At 39.3% G+C, this 13,751-nt stretch overlaps 1 protein-coding gene across 4 annotated transcripts in view; it reads right to left on the bottom strand.

Moving 5' to 3' along the window:
• Nucleotides 1–13,751, bottom strand: part of NSMCE2 (NSE2 (MMS21) homolog, SMC5-SMC6 complex SUMO ligase) — a 213,118-nt gene that overhangs the window by 142,449 nt on the left and 56,918 nt on the right. For all 4 annotated transcript variants that reach the window (XM_004743545.3, XM_013051756.2, XM_004743546.3 and 1 more), the window contains one exon: nt 4,575–4,728. In XM_004743545.3, the coding sequence (XP_004743602.1) occupies nt 4,575–4,728 (154 nt within the window). The remainder of the gene's footprint in view (nt 1–4,574; nt 4,729–13,751) is intronic.

Genomic DNA, 13,751 nt, shown 5'->3' with positions numbered 1-13,751 from the left:
TTCCTGGTGCTAAAGTGCAGGAAACCGTAGGCTGGAGTAGTGAAGACAGTTAAATAGTCAAGGAAGAGAGAAATTACCTGACCATATTGTTTAGATAAATTAAAATCACTTTACCCAAGAAAGTAGGGTTATTATGTCTGCCTTGAACCAAAGGCAGTTGGGTTCACAACTTGGGTTCGTTAAGAGCATGATTCCCATTTAGGGAAATGGAATCCTTTTTTTGGGGAACTGTTCCCTAACTCAATTATCATCACCACCACCAAGTGTAAAAATTACCTTCAATCAATCTTGATTTGTATGCCTCCGAGAATCTTGATTTGTATGCCTCTGGGCAAGAAAAATGGGCACTGGCAGGCAAACCAGGCTACACATTCAGTGACTCGAACCCAGGTCTCCTGGCTGCTAAGCTCATAATCTTTCCACTATGCTTTACAGGCCCCTTCTCAGTAACAAGAATCAGGAATCTAATACAAGCTTTCAGAATCTAAAACAGAAGATCCACTGTTTCATTTGATTTTGGTAATAATTTTATGAAGCTGGAACTACACAATATCTCTAATATATAGCACAATGGGTCCCCAGATACGGTATTTATAGAAAAATTATTGAAAAAAAATTTATAGAAAAAAAATTTATAGAAAAAGTTAAACAAACAACAACCCAAACCAAAAACCTGCCCTCGTTCTGACTGTGGTTTAGACCAGGAGTCAGTAAACTATTCCAAGAAGTTGTATCTAATGCCTGGTAGTATCCAAAGTCATAAATAACTACTAAAAAAATTACTGTGTGCAACTTAAGTATGTTACCTTTTGTGTAATGCTATCTTTAAATGAGTACAGCGGGCCTGTTATGTTATATTCTAGGGACAGCAAATACCAGATATTTGTAGTATCCCTGCTCTTTCCCACCATAATCCTTCCACACACTCTTTCCTGCTGGGCCTGAATCCAGCCTCTGACTCTTTCTGAACATATAGCTCCACACGGCCCCTAGCAATTGATTGGCAATGTTAGTGACAAATAAAGGCTGCATTTTCCCATTCTGACTCTCTCCTACGTTGTAGAACAGCTGTTTCTTGCATTTTTCTTTGGTTTTGATCTGTTGTTATTAATGGTTCTCACATTTTTTCATCTATGTATATATAGTCTTTTCCAAATACAGGGACTCTGCCTTTTACAGATCTTAGAGCACCAAATGCAATGATTCATAGACAGCAGTCAACTCAGAGTGTTCTGAATGTACCTAAGACAGATGTATAGTATTTATGGAAAAATCTAAAGTTAAAAAGAAAAACAAAAACCCACAACCCTCCCCCCACAAAATGTCCTTGTTTCTGATTATGGTTTACGCCAAAGGTCAGTAAACCTTCTTTCTGTAAAGAGCCAGGCAACAAATATTAAAAGCTTTGTTTGCCAGATGGTCTCTCATATAACGACTCAACTCGGCCATGACAGCATAAAGCACACACAGAAATGTGGAAACGAATGAGTGTCTCCATTCCAATAAAACTTTATTTTGAAATCTGAATTTTATGGAATTTTCACACATCACAAAATATTATCCTTCTCTTAACTTTTCTCCAGACAATTTAAAAATGGAAAAACACCATTCTTGGCTTTCAGGCCACAGAGAAACAGGAGGCAGGCTGCACTTGGCCCACAGGCTGTAGTTTACTGATCTCTAGTCTAAATTTGTGGTTCTCAAAATGAGAACTTCGGGTGGTCTGCAAGATCCTTTCAGCAAGTCCAACTACGCATGTGTGCGGCCAGAATTTCTCTGTAGACTTGAAGCAAAACAATGCGCCACAACAGACCGAGTGCAGAAGCAAATATGAGGATCCAGCTGCCTTCTATTAAGCCAGAAATTGAAGGGATTTGCAAAAATGGAAAACAATGTCACACTTCTCCCTAATTTTTCCTTATGTTTAGAAAATACATAGTTGTATTTCATAATCCTCTTTATGGTAACACGTATGGGGCTTACTACTGATTTTTTTAAATGGATTAATAATATTTTTGAAATTTCTGTTTTTATTTCTAATGTGATAAATGTCAAGAGCTACAACCCACGTAAACAAAAGCTCTCTGGAGGCCTCCGTAAATTTTAAAAATGTAAAGCGATCCTGAGACCCGAGAGTTCAAGAGAGCCAGCTGCCGAGCCACAGCTGAGTTAACTTAACTCCTTTAACTTAACTGGGCTTGTAGGCCCCTTCCGCACACCACCTGATTTCAGTCTCCATCTTGCCTCCCCCCTCTCCCCGCCCAGTCAAGGAGCTTCCTCGAGTGTCTGTGACTGGATTCTGATTTGGCAAAATTTAATCCCATGCAATTTATGTTTGTGTAAATAAAGTTGGGGAGAGCATGGTGGTGCTTTTCATGAAAAAACCCTTCAGATTTGTGGAGTCGCCAAAATTGATTCAACCTTTGCTTTGCCAAAATAGGCAACTAGAAGCAAGAATCTCTCCCTGGCTTGTAGTTTCCAATCATTTTTTTTAAAAAAATTAATTAATTAATTAAAATAAATAATAATTCCTCACCTTCAGGATATATCTCAAAACAAACATTCACTGGCTCCTGTATAAATCCTAGTCCCTCCGACGTGGCCTCACAAGAACTGTGGGCTCCCGATAACAATCAGCATCCTAACAGCGGCATCCCATCTAAAGCAATAAAATCCAGTAGACATGGTGCTAGTTTGACGGTACTAGTAACGCACTTTACTTGCATTTTGCATGTAAAGTATATGTGCCTTATAGAGCATTTAAGGAGGGTATTGATATTGTGCTTGTTCTGTCATTTGCGATTTAAAAACTTTTTAAGAGAGTGTTTTAGGAGAAACAAAAAGGGAAAATCGTCTTAATTCCAGTGTTAACATATATAAGGAAATCCTACATAAGGAAGCATTTCTTTCGGTATAAATTTACTTTGTCATAAAGTTTAACTGTCTATCCAAATGATGCACAATACCGCCGGCCTGGGGAAACCACCTCCACCCCTCCACCCCTGACCATTTTAGAGAGAATTTAAGAAATAATAACCATGATTCCTATATTTGTCATTTTGTTGAATTACGTACCTTTCATAAGAAAGTATTCCCTCGTGAGTATATAATTCTAAAAGTCTTTTTAGCTTTCTCTTATGGAATAATAACTTCATAAACAATAACAAAGGCAGAAGAAATTCATATTTTTAGATATTTATCCATCAATCTGTATTATCAAATATCTAAAAAAGATCAAGAATTACGGTCGTATGCTAAATCTGCCATAATCTGTCATTATTGGCTCTACGCAGAAAAACAAAATACATTTAGCTGTTCCGACCCACACCCAAACTGAAATTCACTCGCACCTTTAAGATCAGGAAGACACTAGTAAATTATAACATTACCTGTTTGAGGGATTATTAACCAAGTGAGGGGATCATGCAATTTATATTAGAAGGATTCTGGTAGCTATGATGGCCAAACAACAACAACAAAAAAAACCAGACAAAAACATGGAGAAAATGCTTACTGTTAAATCCACGTAAAAGCAAAAGTCTCATCATGATTGCAAAACATTCCAAATTGTGAAACTTAAGTTACTTGTAAAATAGACAAAAGTAGAGCTGCTTCCTCAGTCATTTTTTGAGACCTCAGCATCAATTTAAGGAAAATGCTTATATTTAAAAGAAAGCTTATTTCAAAATGTGAATCCTTCCACTAAGTACAAATAAGGACAAGAAGGAAATTCACATCTCCTACGACAGTGCTCCTCCATGTGTATGTGAATGAAGACAATAGGAAACTGAAGTTTACAAACAAGTCATTCACTTCACAATCCAACTCTTTAAGGAATGAGACTTGGGAGCCTAGAAGAATGACAACCTGTGCTAATGTAAAAAGGCCCCAAATTACATAAAGCTGTTACGTGGATTATGCAGAAAGAGGAGGAAAAGAAAGGATGGATGTACTTCACTGTGTAGAAAAGATCTACTTCTGTCAGATACCGTCCACAAATTTTTTTTGTATAATGGGTCATTTTTCCCAATCTCATTTTTAAATCAAAATTATGTTGGACTCACAATCACAGTCTCATGGAATTTATGCTATCACAAAAGACAGAGGGATCGAGAGGATCCCAGTCCGTATTTGAGAAGAAAAAACCTAGTTTGAGAAAACACTGCCACTACTACTCCAAAACAGCAAAACTAGAATTCAAAGTGGTTCTTTTAAAAGCATGGCACAGCAGTTTAAAATCTGAAATACACCATAGCTATTTTAATAAAATAGTTCCGTTTTGATGTCCCAATTCCCCTCCCCAGCAGCGGGACAACACAGTGTCACTTTGTTGGAGCTGCTGAGGAATTTTCTTAGCACTTTGTGGAAACTGTTGGCTTTCAGAAATGGACAGGCTGATTTGAACCAAAAGTTAGACAAAATACAGAATTGCAACAACAATAAAAAGCAATTCAGAAACAGAATCAAGCCAAGCAGATAGGCAAACTTTATAAAATCAGTCTTCTGGGGCTGTTTATCAGGTCATTTCCCTAATTTCAAAAAGCCAAACCAAAAAGCAAAGCATGCAGACTTACATTGCTTCTTTAGTTCCTTCAGCTGCTGTTTAAACTGTACAAATTTTGCATTATTTTGGAAGTCTGCATCACAATTCTTATTCTGTAAAGCCAAAAATTTCTTCTCCACTAATAATTTAAGATCTGGTATTTTTTCTGGACGTTCTTCTTTTACCTAAGGAAGACAATACAATTATCTCAGTTAAATGTTACCATGATACCATTTTGTAACATTATTTTTATCTCATTTCACACAAATAAAAATACAGTGAGGTAGAAAACAGAATCCCAACAGAACCAGCGAGGCTGAGACTTATTCCAGAACAGGCTGATGGTAAACAGTTGGGGGAGCCATTCATCCCGTCCACTCACCGTTTGCTTATTACACCCTCGCCCGGTGCCCTACTAACTTGCAATCTTCTGACAACTACTAGGGAAAACTCTCACACCAGTGCAACTCTGTGCCCTCCAACTTCACCGGAACTTGAGCCTCATGGCTTCCTCCTTTTTTGCCAGGTCTGCTCAGTCCCCCTACCTACTCCCCAAGCACTGATTCCAGCCTTCATGCTGCTCCGTTCTCCTCTGTTCTCTCTCTGCCCCAGTGGGGGAGAGTGGCTCAGACTTCATGAAGAAGTTGAGGCTTTAAACTTCACTTTCACCATCTGCTGACACAACTAGGAGTAAGTGTCACCCTGTTCTGTTCAAAGCTAAACTCTCAATCTACATTCCTTTTGTTCCTCCCAATATTTTTTTTTTTATAAAACTTTCCAACACGTGGCAAAGTTGAAAGAATTGCACTTTGCCATTCACCTACCTCCCAGATGCCACAAAGAACACTTGGCTCTGTTTTCTTTATCACCGTTATCTGTTCTAGCTCTCTGTTTTTCTTTCTATCCTCAATCCTGCTTTCAAGTTCATTCTTAATTCCATCTTCTTCATCTGTCAGAACTTTGCCCTCTAGAAGCTTTTCCCCCCAAAACCTCTAAATTAGCTCTTTATTCCCAAATTTAACAACAAACAACTTCCTCTAATCCCTGCCCATTCCCCTCAGTTCTTTTGTCTTTATAGTCCAGCTCCTTGGAAAAAAAAATCATCTGTATCCACTGTTTCCACTTTCTCAACCTCCAGCTGCTCTCAGGCTGCTGCCTCCCCACCCCCACACCACTTCGGTCTGATTGCTGCTCTTCCTCAGGCCTTCATATTTGGCCCCTTGAATCACTGGCCTTTCCCTGATGCTCCTGCCACCAAGCAAAATTCACCCAACTTTCCCTCATGTCCCAACACGCCTTGGACTTCTAGCACAGCCCCCGTAATAGACAACTGCATTTATTTTTACATGTTCCTTTCCCCTAATAAAATGCACTCTTTGAAAAATGTGTGATTTATCACTGCGGGGCATGTAGTAGGTAGTATTTGATGTATGTACTCGATATATTTCAAGCGAATTAATCTTACATGCTCCAAATGTACTTACCCACTAAAACCCCACAACTGATCACCTGACCATCATGAGGAGAGTACACAATGCAATTTCTCAGCTGGAAGACAACTTAGAGTTCATCCAACCTTGATCTCTACCTTCTTCAGTCTCATAAATACATACAATTATGTAGTAAGAATTAAATGGCTTGTTTACTATAATCCAGTTGGTTGGAGGCAACATTAAGACTGTAAGACAGACACAGAAAATTCTTGCTTTGGGTTCCAGTCAATGGGATATACTCTGACGTCTCTGAATCTGAGTATCAATACATATGAAGTCAAAAGAGTACCTGCAATTTAGTTTCAATCACCCTCTGTCATGGAAAAAAGAATTATAGAATCTTCATTTGTTTAACTGCTATGGATTTTAATTAGTTAAGTCAAAAATCAAAATTAAGCACGAAACCAAAGTGCCTAATGTACTGTGTGTAGAAACTGACTGCCTTCTCATCGTACGGATGATATTCAACTAGTGCTGGATCCATCATCAAAGAGACTTGTGAAAAATATGGAGAGGCTTTAATGACACGTCTTGTATATAATTAAAAATTCAAAATAAGTCCTGTAAGGCTAAAGAACCAATAAAGCTCAGTTTGGAAAAGAGAAAGTAGAGAGGCAATTTAATAATGCCTCATGTCTCAAGAAGAAGAGCAGTTATACATGGTGACTAGTGATCCTCCACCTCTACCACAGATAGAACAAGACAAAACAAGTTCAAGATCGTAGCATGAAGTTCAGAGCAGATATAGAAAATAAATTACAAGTTCTCAGAAAAGAATTACAGCCTCTCATTCTGTATTTATAAAATAAAATGGACTCAGATCCACCTGAGATGTTAATGGTGACATTACAGGCAGGTATAAAGGTGAACCTTCTCAAGGTCTTTAATGGGGTTGAAATTATTATTTAATCTGAGGCAATCAGAGCAGAACAGAGCAGATGATCAATATACACAAAAGGTCTTTTCTAATAAAGTCTCTAACCCACTCAACACATTTAATTTCCCTAGCTTCAGTACCACCACTGCTGAGGAGCTGGCTAGAACATGGGGGCGGAGGAAATGGAGAGGGACAGGCATTTTGAGGTTGGCGATATGGTAACCCGAAACAGGACTAGAATACACCAGATATTCATGATAATAAACCTGAATAAACCAGATGTAGGGATTCAGAACACTTCTATCCCCCAAGGCCAGAACCTCAAAAGAACTGCTGGGAAGCACGTAACATTCACTGCAGCAAATATCTTCTCTGGAAATGTGATGCTGAGGTTGGCACAACTGTGTACCGCAGAGAGAACTTACTGTACTCGAGCTATCAAAACGCGAGCCCGGAAAATATTAAACTCCTTATCTGTTTAAAATCAATGCAATAAATGGGGATTAATGATATTTCAAATGGAATCTTGCTTTGTATCTTTAATTGAAATAAGATACATAATCCCAAAATGGGAAGGAAAAAACCCAGTCTTTAGGTAGCTGATCATAAGTGCTATCTGGTCCGAAAAAGACAAGGACAGCCCTCTAGCCGCAGGACAAATTTAAAATACTTCCAAGAAACCTGAGATTAGAGGAGAGATTTTATTGGATCCTTGGTCCATCCCTTTCCTAAGGAAAAAGTCCCTAGACACAGAACTTAAAACCTAAATGAATTAAAAGACACAGGGTGTATGAGTTTGCTAAGGCTGTCACAACAATATAAGCCACCACAGACTAGGAGGCTTAACCAGTAGAAAATATTTCCTTAACAGACATGGGGGTTGGGAGTCATTGGCTTGTCAATGGCCATCTTCTTCTTAAGTCCTTACATGGTATTCCTTCTATGTGTCTGTGTCCGAATTCCCCTTTCTTAGAAGGACAGCAGTCTAGTGGATCGAGGTCCATCCAATGACTTCATTTTAACTTAAAATGAAACCTCTTTAAAAACCTTATCTCCAAAACAGTCTCATTCTAAGGTACTGGGGATCAGGACTTCAACATATGAATTTGGGGGGAATACAATTGAGCACATACACTGGGTTACTAAATTTATGAAACAGGATTTTTAAAAATAAGGATTTATTTATTTATTTGACAGAGAGAGAGAGTGTAAGCATGCACCTGGAGGCAGGAAGGCGGACATGGGGCTTGATCTCACGACCCTGAGATCATGTACTGAGGAGGTATCAAGCGTTGGATACTTAACCAACTGAACCACCCAGGCGCCCCTAAACAGGATTAAAAACAACAACAACAATAAAAAAAAACAGCTCATAGATTACTCATCTTTACACCACTATAAATTAAAAATGACAAACTATCAGGAAGGGAACTTAGCAGATACCATACTTACATAATGGGACTCTGATACTGCCCTTGGGGGAGAAAGGTCAGGTTTTTATGCACCACCCACTTACCCATCCAGTATTCAGTGAGTACCTTCCATGGGCTAAGCACTGTAGCTAAATAGGAGAGAAGCCAGAAAAGTCGATCAGGAGAAAATGGTGAATAGCTTTGAAAGTGAGACCTGACCAACAGGCAGCAGGAAAGACCCTAAAAAATTCTAGGAGTAAAGTAAGAATAGCATGAGAAATTTTTAAAAATTAATTCCTAAAGTTAAAGCATGTAAAGATGTCCTTCAGACAAGAAAGGAGAAAGAAGTTATTGCTGTAGGTTAACTAAGGACAGAGGTGCTGGCAATTTGACCAAATTGTAATGCCATTTAAAAAAAATTTTTGTATTTATTTGACAGAAAGAGAGCACATGAGAGCACAAGTAGGAAGAGCAGCAGGGAGAGAGGGAGAAGCAGGTTTCCTGCTGAGCAGGGAGTCTAACGTGGGCTGGATCCCACGACCCCAGGACCAACACCTGAACCGAAGGCAGACGCCTAAGCAACTGTGCCACCCAGGTGCCCTGTAATGCCATTTTTAAAATAGAAAGGCCAAGTCTTTTTGTAAGGAGGACAAGGGACTGTGGATGACTCCAGGATGTTTAATAGTTAATATGGGCTACTAAGCAAACTATACTTTCTTAAGGAAAGAAGGGTGCAATCGTGAATGTCTGTCAAAGTGGAGAGATCCAGTATGCAGCAGGAAAGACATTTAAAATGAGACCAGAACAGAAAGAAAAGAGATGCAAAAAGAACTCTAAAAGAAGCAAAAACAAACAAACAAAAACAAACAATAAGCAACAAGAACAAAAAAACCAACCAGGTGTGAGGAATGCCACAGAAGAAAGAAAATGAGAAAATTTCCTTAACAGAGGTGATTGTCCTTTAGGAAAATGATGCAAGAGAGCTCAGTAAGATAAGGTCTAAAAGGAGACTGGACTTGGTTACTAGGTACTCTGTACACTGCAGTGGAACAACTAACTTGTCTCAACCCACCAGCCTGTGAAGCTTCTCTCAGGCAAGGACTATTTGCCTGGTGTCTAGTGTACTTCCTGTTGTAAAGCAGATGCTCCAAAGATGTTGATGAACGAGTGAACTACGGGGCAGCCAAATAATATTGTATTGAGATGAGAGAAGAGATTAAGGGAGTTCTGTGGTAACAGATGAAGAAAGTTTGGCAGCAAAGGAAGAGAGACTTGGGAGTAGATCATGGGAAAGCGCTGAAGAGCCTCGTTTACTTGCACAGAGGACAAAAGCAGCTTGAAATCAAGGTGACATAATGGAGGAAAAAGAACATGGAACCAGGAATCAGACAGATCTGAAACCAACCTGTATATGGATCTCGGGACAATCCTTCCAGGTTTGGGATTTCTCTGATCTCTTAATTAGGATTCAAGAACACCCACTTCAGTGTTGTGAAGACCTCATTAAATCGTGTTTGTGTTTCACTTTGGCATGTAGTGGATGTTCAAACTGTTATATTCTTTTCCTTTTGCCTTTAGCTTGTAGCCTTGAACGTGCTTGTGGACTAAGAAGGAGCTAGTGGGGAAACAAATCACAAACACGAAGAGAAAGCGAGTCACAGATTTCATTTGAGAAAATCATTCTCTAGAGCAAAAACTAGAGAGGAAGGAAGACCAGCTGGGAAAGCACAACAGTCTTTACCAGGTGTCAAAAATGCCTGCAGGGCTGGACAAAGATCTGAGGAAACCCCCAATAAGAGGACAACAGGAAGTGGTGAGAGCATGGTAAAGCAGACAGTACAAGCCCCAGGTGAGAGGAAGCTGCTACACAGCGCACATGACTGTGGCCGCGTGAGAGAGCAAGTCCAAGCTTTTAAAGAAAAATCAGACATACAGATTTTTCGGTGGCATGTTTTCTAGTTTTTAAATACATCAGCCTAAAGCCGATGGCTTTGAAACTTCTATTTAATACAAAGGAGGTATTTTAAGACATAAAAATTAAAAGTACTTCTGTGATCCACAATATTTGGGGGTCCAGTACAACTCCCAGCTTTCTACTTGAGGGATGAAATATGGTCCTTTCAAGCAGGGCAGAGAATAGTGGGAAAAAATAACAAAAAGCAGAGGAGAAAGTAAAGGATTCCATTCTGATGTGCTAACCCAAAGCATTTATGATGAAAAACTTGGGCTCTACACCTGGGATTAAAAATGAGGCCCTGCTAACTGAATGGCCTTGGGAAAGTTACTAAATGCATCTAACCTTAGTTTCCTCACTTACAAGTTTAGAAAATGCCAATAGTATTTGCCTCGCCAGTGTTGCTGAGAAAAATAGATGGAATGAAGCAACAAAGCACCAAGCGGTCGACCACACAGAATATTAGACAATGAGGAGCTGTCACTGTTGCTGTCATTGCACACTTATCTTTGGGGTGCCTGGATATACAGGTCTGCAGCTCAGCAGCCTGACAGGGAAACATCCACATGGAGGAATCACTGTGTAGATTTTAGTAGAAACCACAGAAATGAATGGGTTTACCAAGAAGACTAGAAACCAAAAGGACCAAGGCAGGAACTATGGAGAATACCACATCCATAGGGCAGCTAGAGGAGTCTAGAAAGAAGGACAAGTGTTAAGAAGACAAGCAAAAGAAAATACCCCAAAAGTCCCGGAAGGAATTTCAAGATCTGTCAGATGCTACAGAGAAGTCAAGCTACATAGGGATTGAGAAGTGTGCACTGGATGTGGGGACTGGGTCTTTGGGGACTTTAGCAAAAGCAGAGATACAAAGTGCTGACTTCGAAATATCCAGACCTTGTTCAATTAATTGTTTCAACAAGATGTAGCAATTTAATAGGGGGAAAAAAAACACACACAAACACCCCCAAAGTCCCATAGGCCTCCAACTAACCCTTCAGTTTCAGCTCAAAATCACTCACGAATGTTTAGCTCCATTGAATGGGGTTCAACGCTCCTATGACTGCAGTATTTCTCTATGTCAGCAAGGAGAAGGCAATCAATGAGCTATCAACAACTAACATAGAACCCGATGGCTCTTTGTCTTTAAAGAAGTTGATTGTTTTAGAGCAACTGATAATGGTTGAAACAAACAGCAGAATTTAGTCCTTAACCATGTCATTTTCAACATGCTTTAACATAAAATTTTAAATATTACAACACATCCGATTTCTTTCAAACAGTATTGTATATATATGCAATTACTCAAAGTATTTTATTTTATTGCCTGAGGGCAAAGTCAAGGTCATCTTCTTCTCCTCCTCCAATTATCATTATTGCCTTATAGCTATCATTTCACTGGGAGGGGAGATCACAGGAGCTAAGGATATTAATGGGCTGAGTCATTCACACACTTTGAATCATGTGAGAATCTAGTATAAAATTAGTCATTCTTGTAACTAAACCAAAACTCAGATAGATTTACTCTCTAAAACAGCCACTGTTACATGTTTGGCTCCCAAAAAAACACATACCTAATGATTTACATTTTAGAAATCACACAGCCTTTAGAAGTTTATTATGGGCACACCACAGTGATAAGCAATTTGCTATGCGTTCTGCTCAGGACACTAAGTGTTTGAAGGTCTAACTCGCACTCAACTTGATCTAAGGCTACGGGACCCGCTTTCATGCTGGGAATCCAGTGAGAATTACCTGGATTGGTTCTAGAACATTCATTCAACAAATATTTGCTAAGTACCAACTGGGTACCAGGCATTATGCTAAGCACTGAGCCATTTATGGAAGTTGGCCCATACTTATGACACAGCACCAACCTAACTGGTCATGCACAAGGTAAATTTATATAGGCCAACACTGTCTCCACCTTTATATAGAAAAAAGCTTGGTAAAGTTTTTATTGAAAGACATGTCCAGGCCAAGGATCATTATGCTTTCACTGGGTATAACATAACTGCATGTACACATGGAGTCACACTAGATGTCCCACAGAGTTTACTATACTATCTTTGCCCTGTTTAAAACACACACACACACGCGCGCGCGCGCGCGTATGTGAGATATATATATATATATATATTACACTAATGATGACCAGCATGGATTATAGCCTTCAGCTCACAGCAGTTTCTGTTGTCAATTGCACAATCTGCAATGAACTCTGTTGGACCCAATTATTTGTAGTTGAGTGAGTTTCCTAGCGCCATTATTTAGTTTGACTTCTGACAAAACACTTAAGAGAGAATACTTCCTTGTTGAGCATTATGACACATCGAATGGACTTCATAGTTTGCCAAGGTGTTGCAATACACCATTATGAAGCAGCTGCCTACCAGACATGGAAACACCTCTCGTCCTTCAAGGCTTTCAGAAAAATTTTGAAAATAAACTTAAACATGTGTGAGAGTGCTGTTGGTCTAGTTCTAATGGACCAGTCCTGCTAGAATAGATAGTTGCCCAACAGATGGCAGTTGAATGAGGCAACTTGCCGCGTATGTGCATCTGTTACTAAACATTTATTCTGTTGAAAATTACTCCAATGAATTTCTCATGGCACCATTCCTCCTATAAGATTATGACCAACAGGAATCACTTATTTACACAGACTACAGCATTAGATTCCCATATGGGGGGCACTGGGGAATCAACCTACTGATTTTTGCCTCTTGAGCTTTTTTTTTACTTTTTATTTTTTGCTTTATTTTGTTTTGACAGAATTCATGGAAACAGGCACTATTTATTCATTCATCTGTTCAGTAAATATTTACTGAATGCCTACCACACGCAGGCACTGAGCGAGGCATTGGATATGTGACAGTGACAATGTCCACCCTGCTGTTCTCATGGGGTTTAGGGTCTAGTGAAGGGAACCAGCATTATCCAAACAGTCAAATACAATATCACCAACTGTGGTTAGTGCTGTGAAGGAAATGTATCGGATGCTAGGAGAGCATGTACAACATTAATATTGAGGACATCATTTCATAGGCAATCTTTTGAAGCACTGTTCAATTTAAACACAGGGCACACTGATGGGAGGGTAAGAGGAGGCTGATTATTGTTATTCACAAACAGTGTACTTGCAGGGCACCTTTCATGGGGGTGGTTCAAAGCTTTATACATACAAGTATCATTATCCCAGTTTTAAAGATGTGAGGAACGGGCAGTTAATAGTAGTTAAGCATCTTGTCCAAGGACACACTGAGTCAATGATCAATGATCTGAACTCATCTGAATCTCCTTTCAACTTAATTTTGCTTGCTTGTGCCTCCAAGTAATAACTCAGAACGAATTTTTATACTCTATCTTCATTTTAGGAAGACATACTTGATTGCACGCATGTATCCTCAAATCTTTAATGTTCATCTGGCCACTTATTCTGAATCTGAAATTGCCTTTCTCGTCTGCCATG

Source organism: Mustela putorius, unplaced genomic scaffold (assembly GCF_011764305.1).
Source record: "Mustela putorius furo isolate JIRA1106 unplaced genomic scaffold, ASM1176430v1.1 tig00000228_pilon_pilon_pilon, whole genome shotgun sequence".
In the NCBI taxonomy this organism is placed as follows: Eukaryota; Metazoa; Chordata; class Mammalia; order Carnivora; family Mustelidae; genus Mustela; species Mustela putorius.
This window is presented reverse-complemented; position numbering and strand designations above follow the sequence as displayed.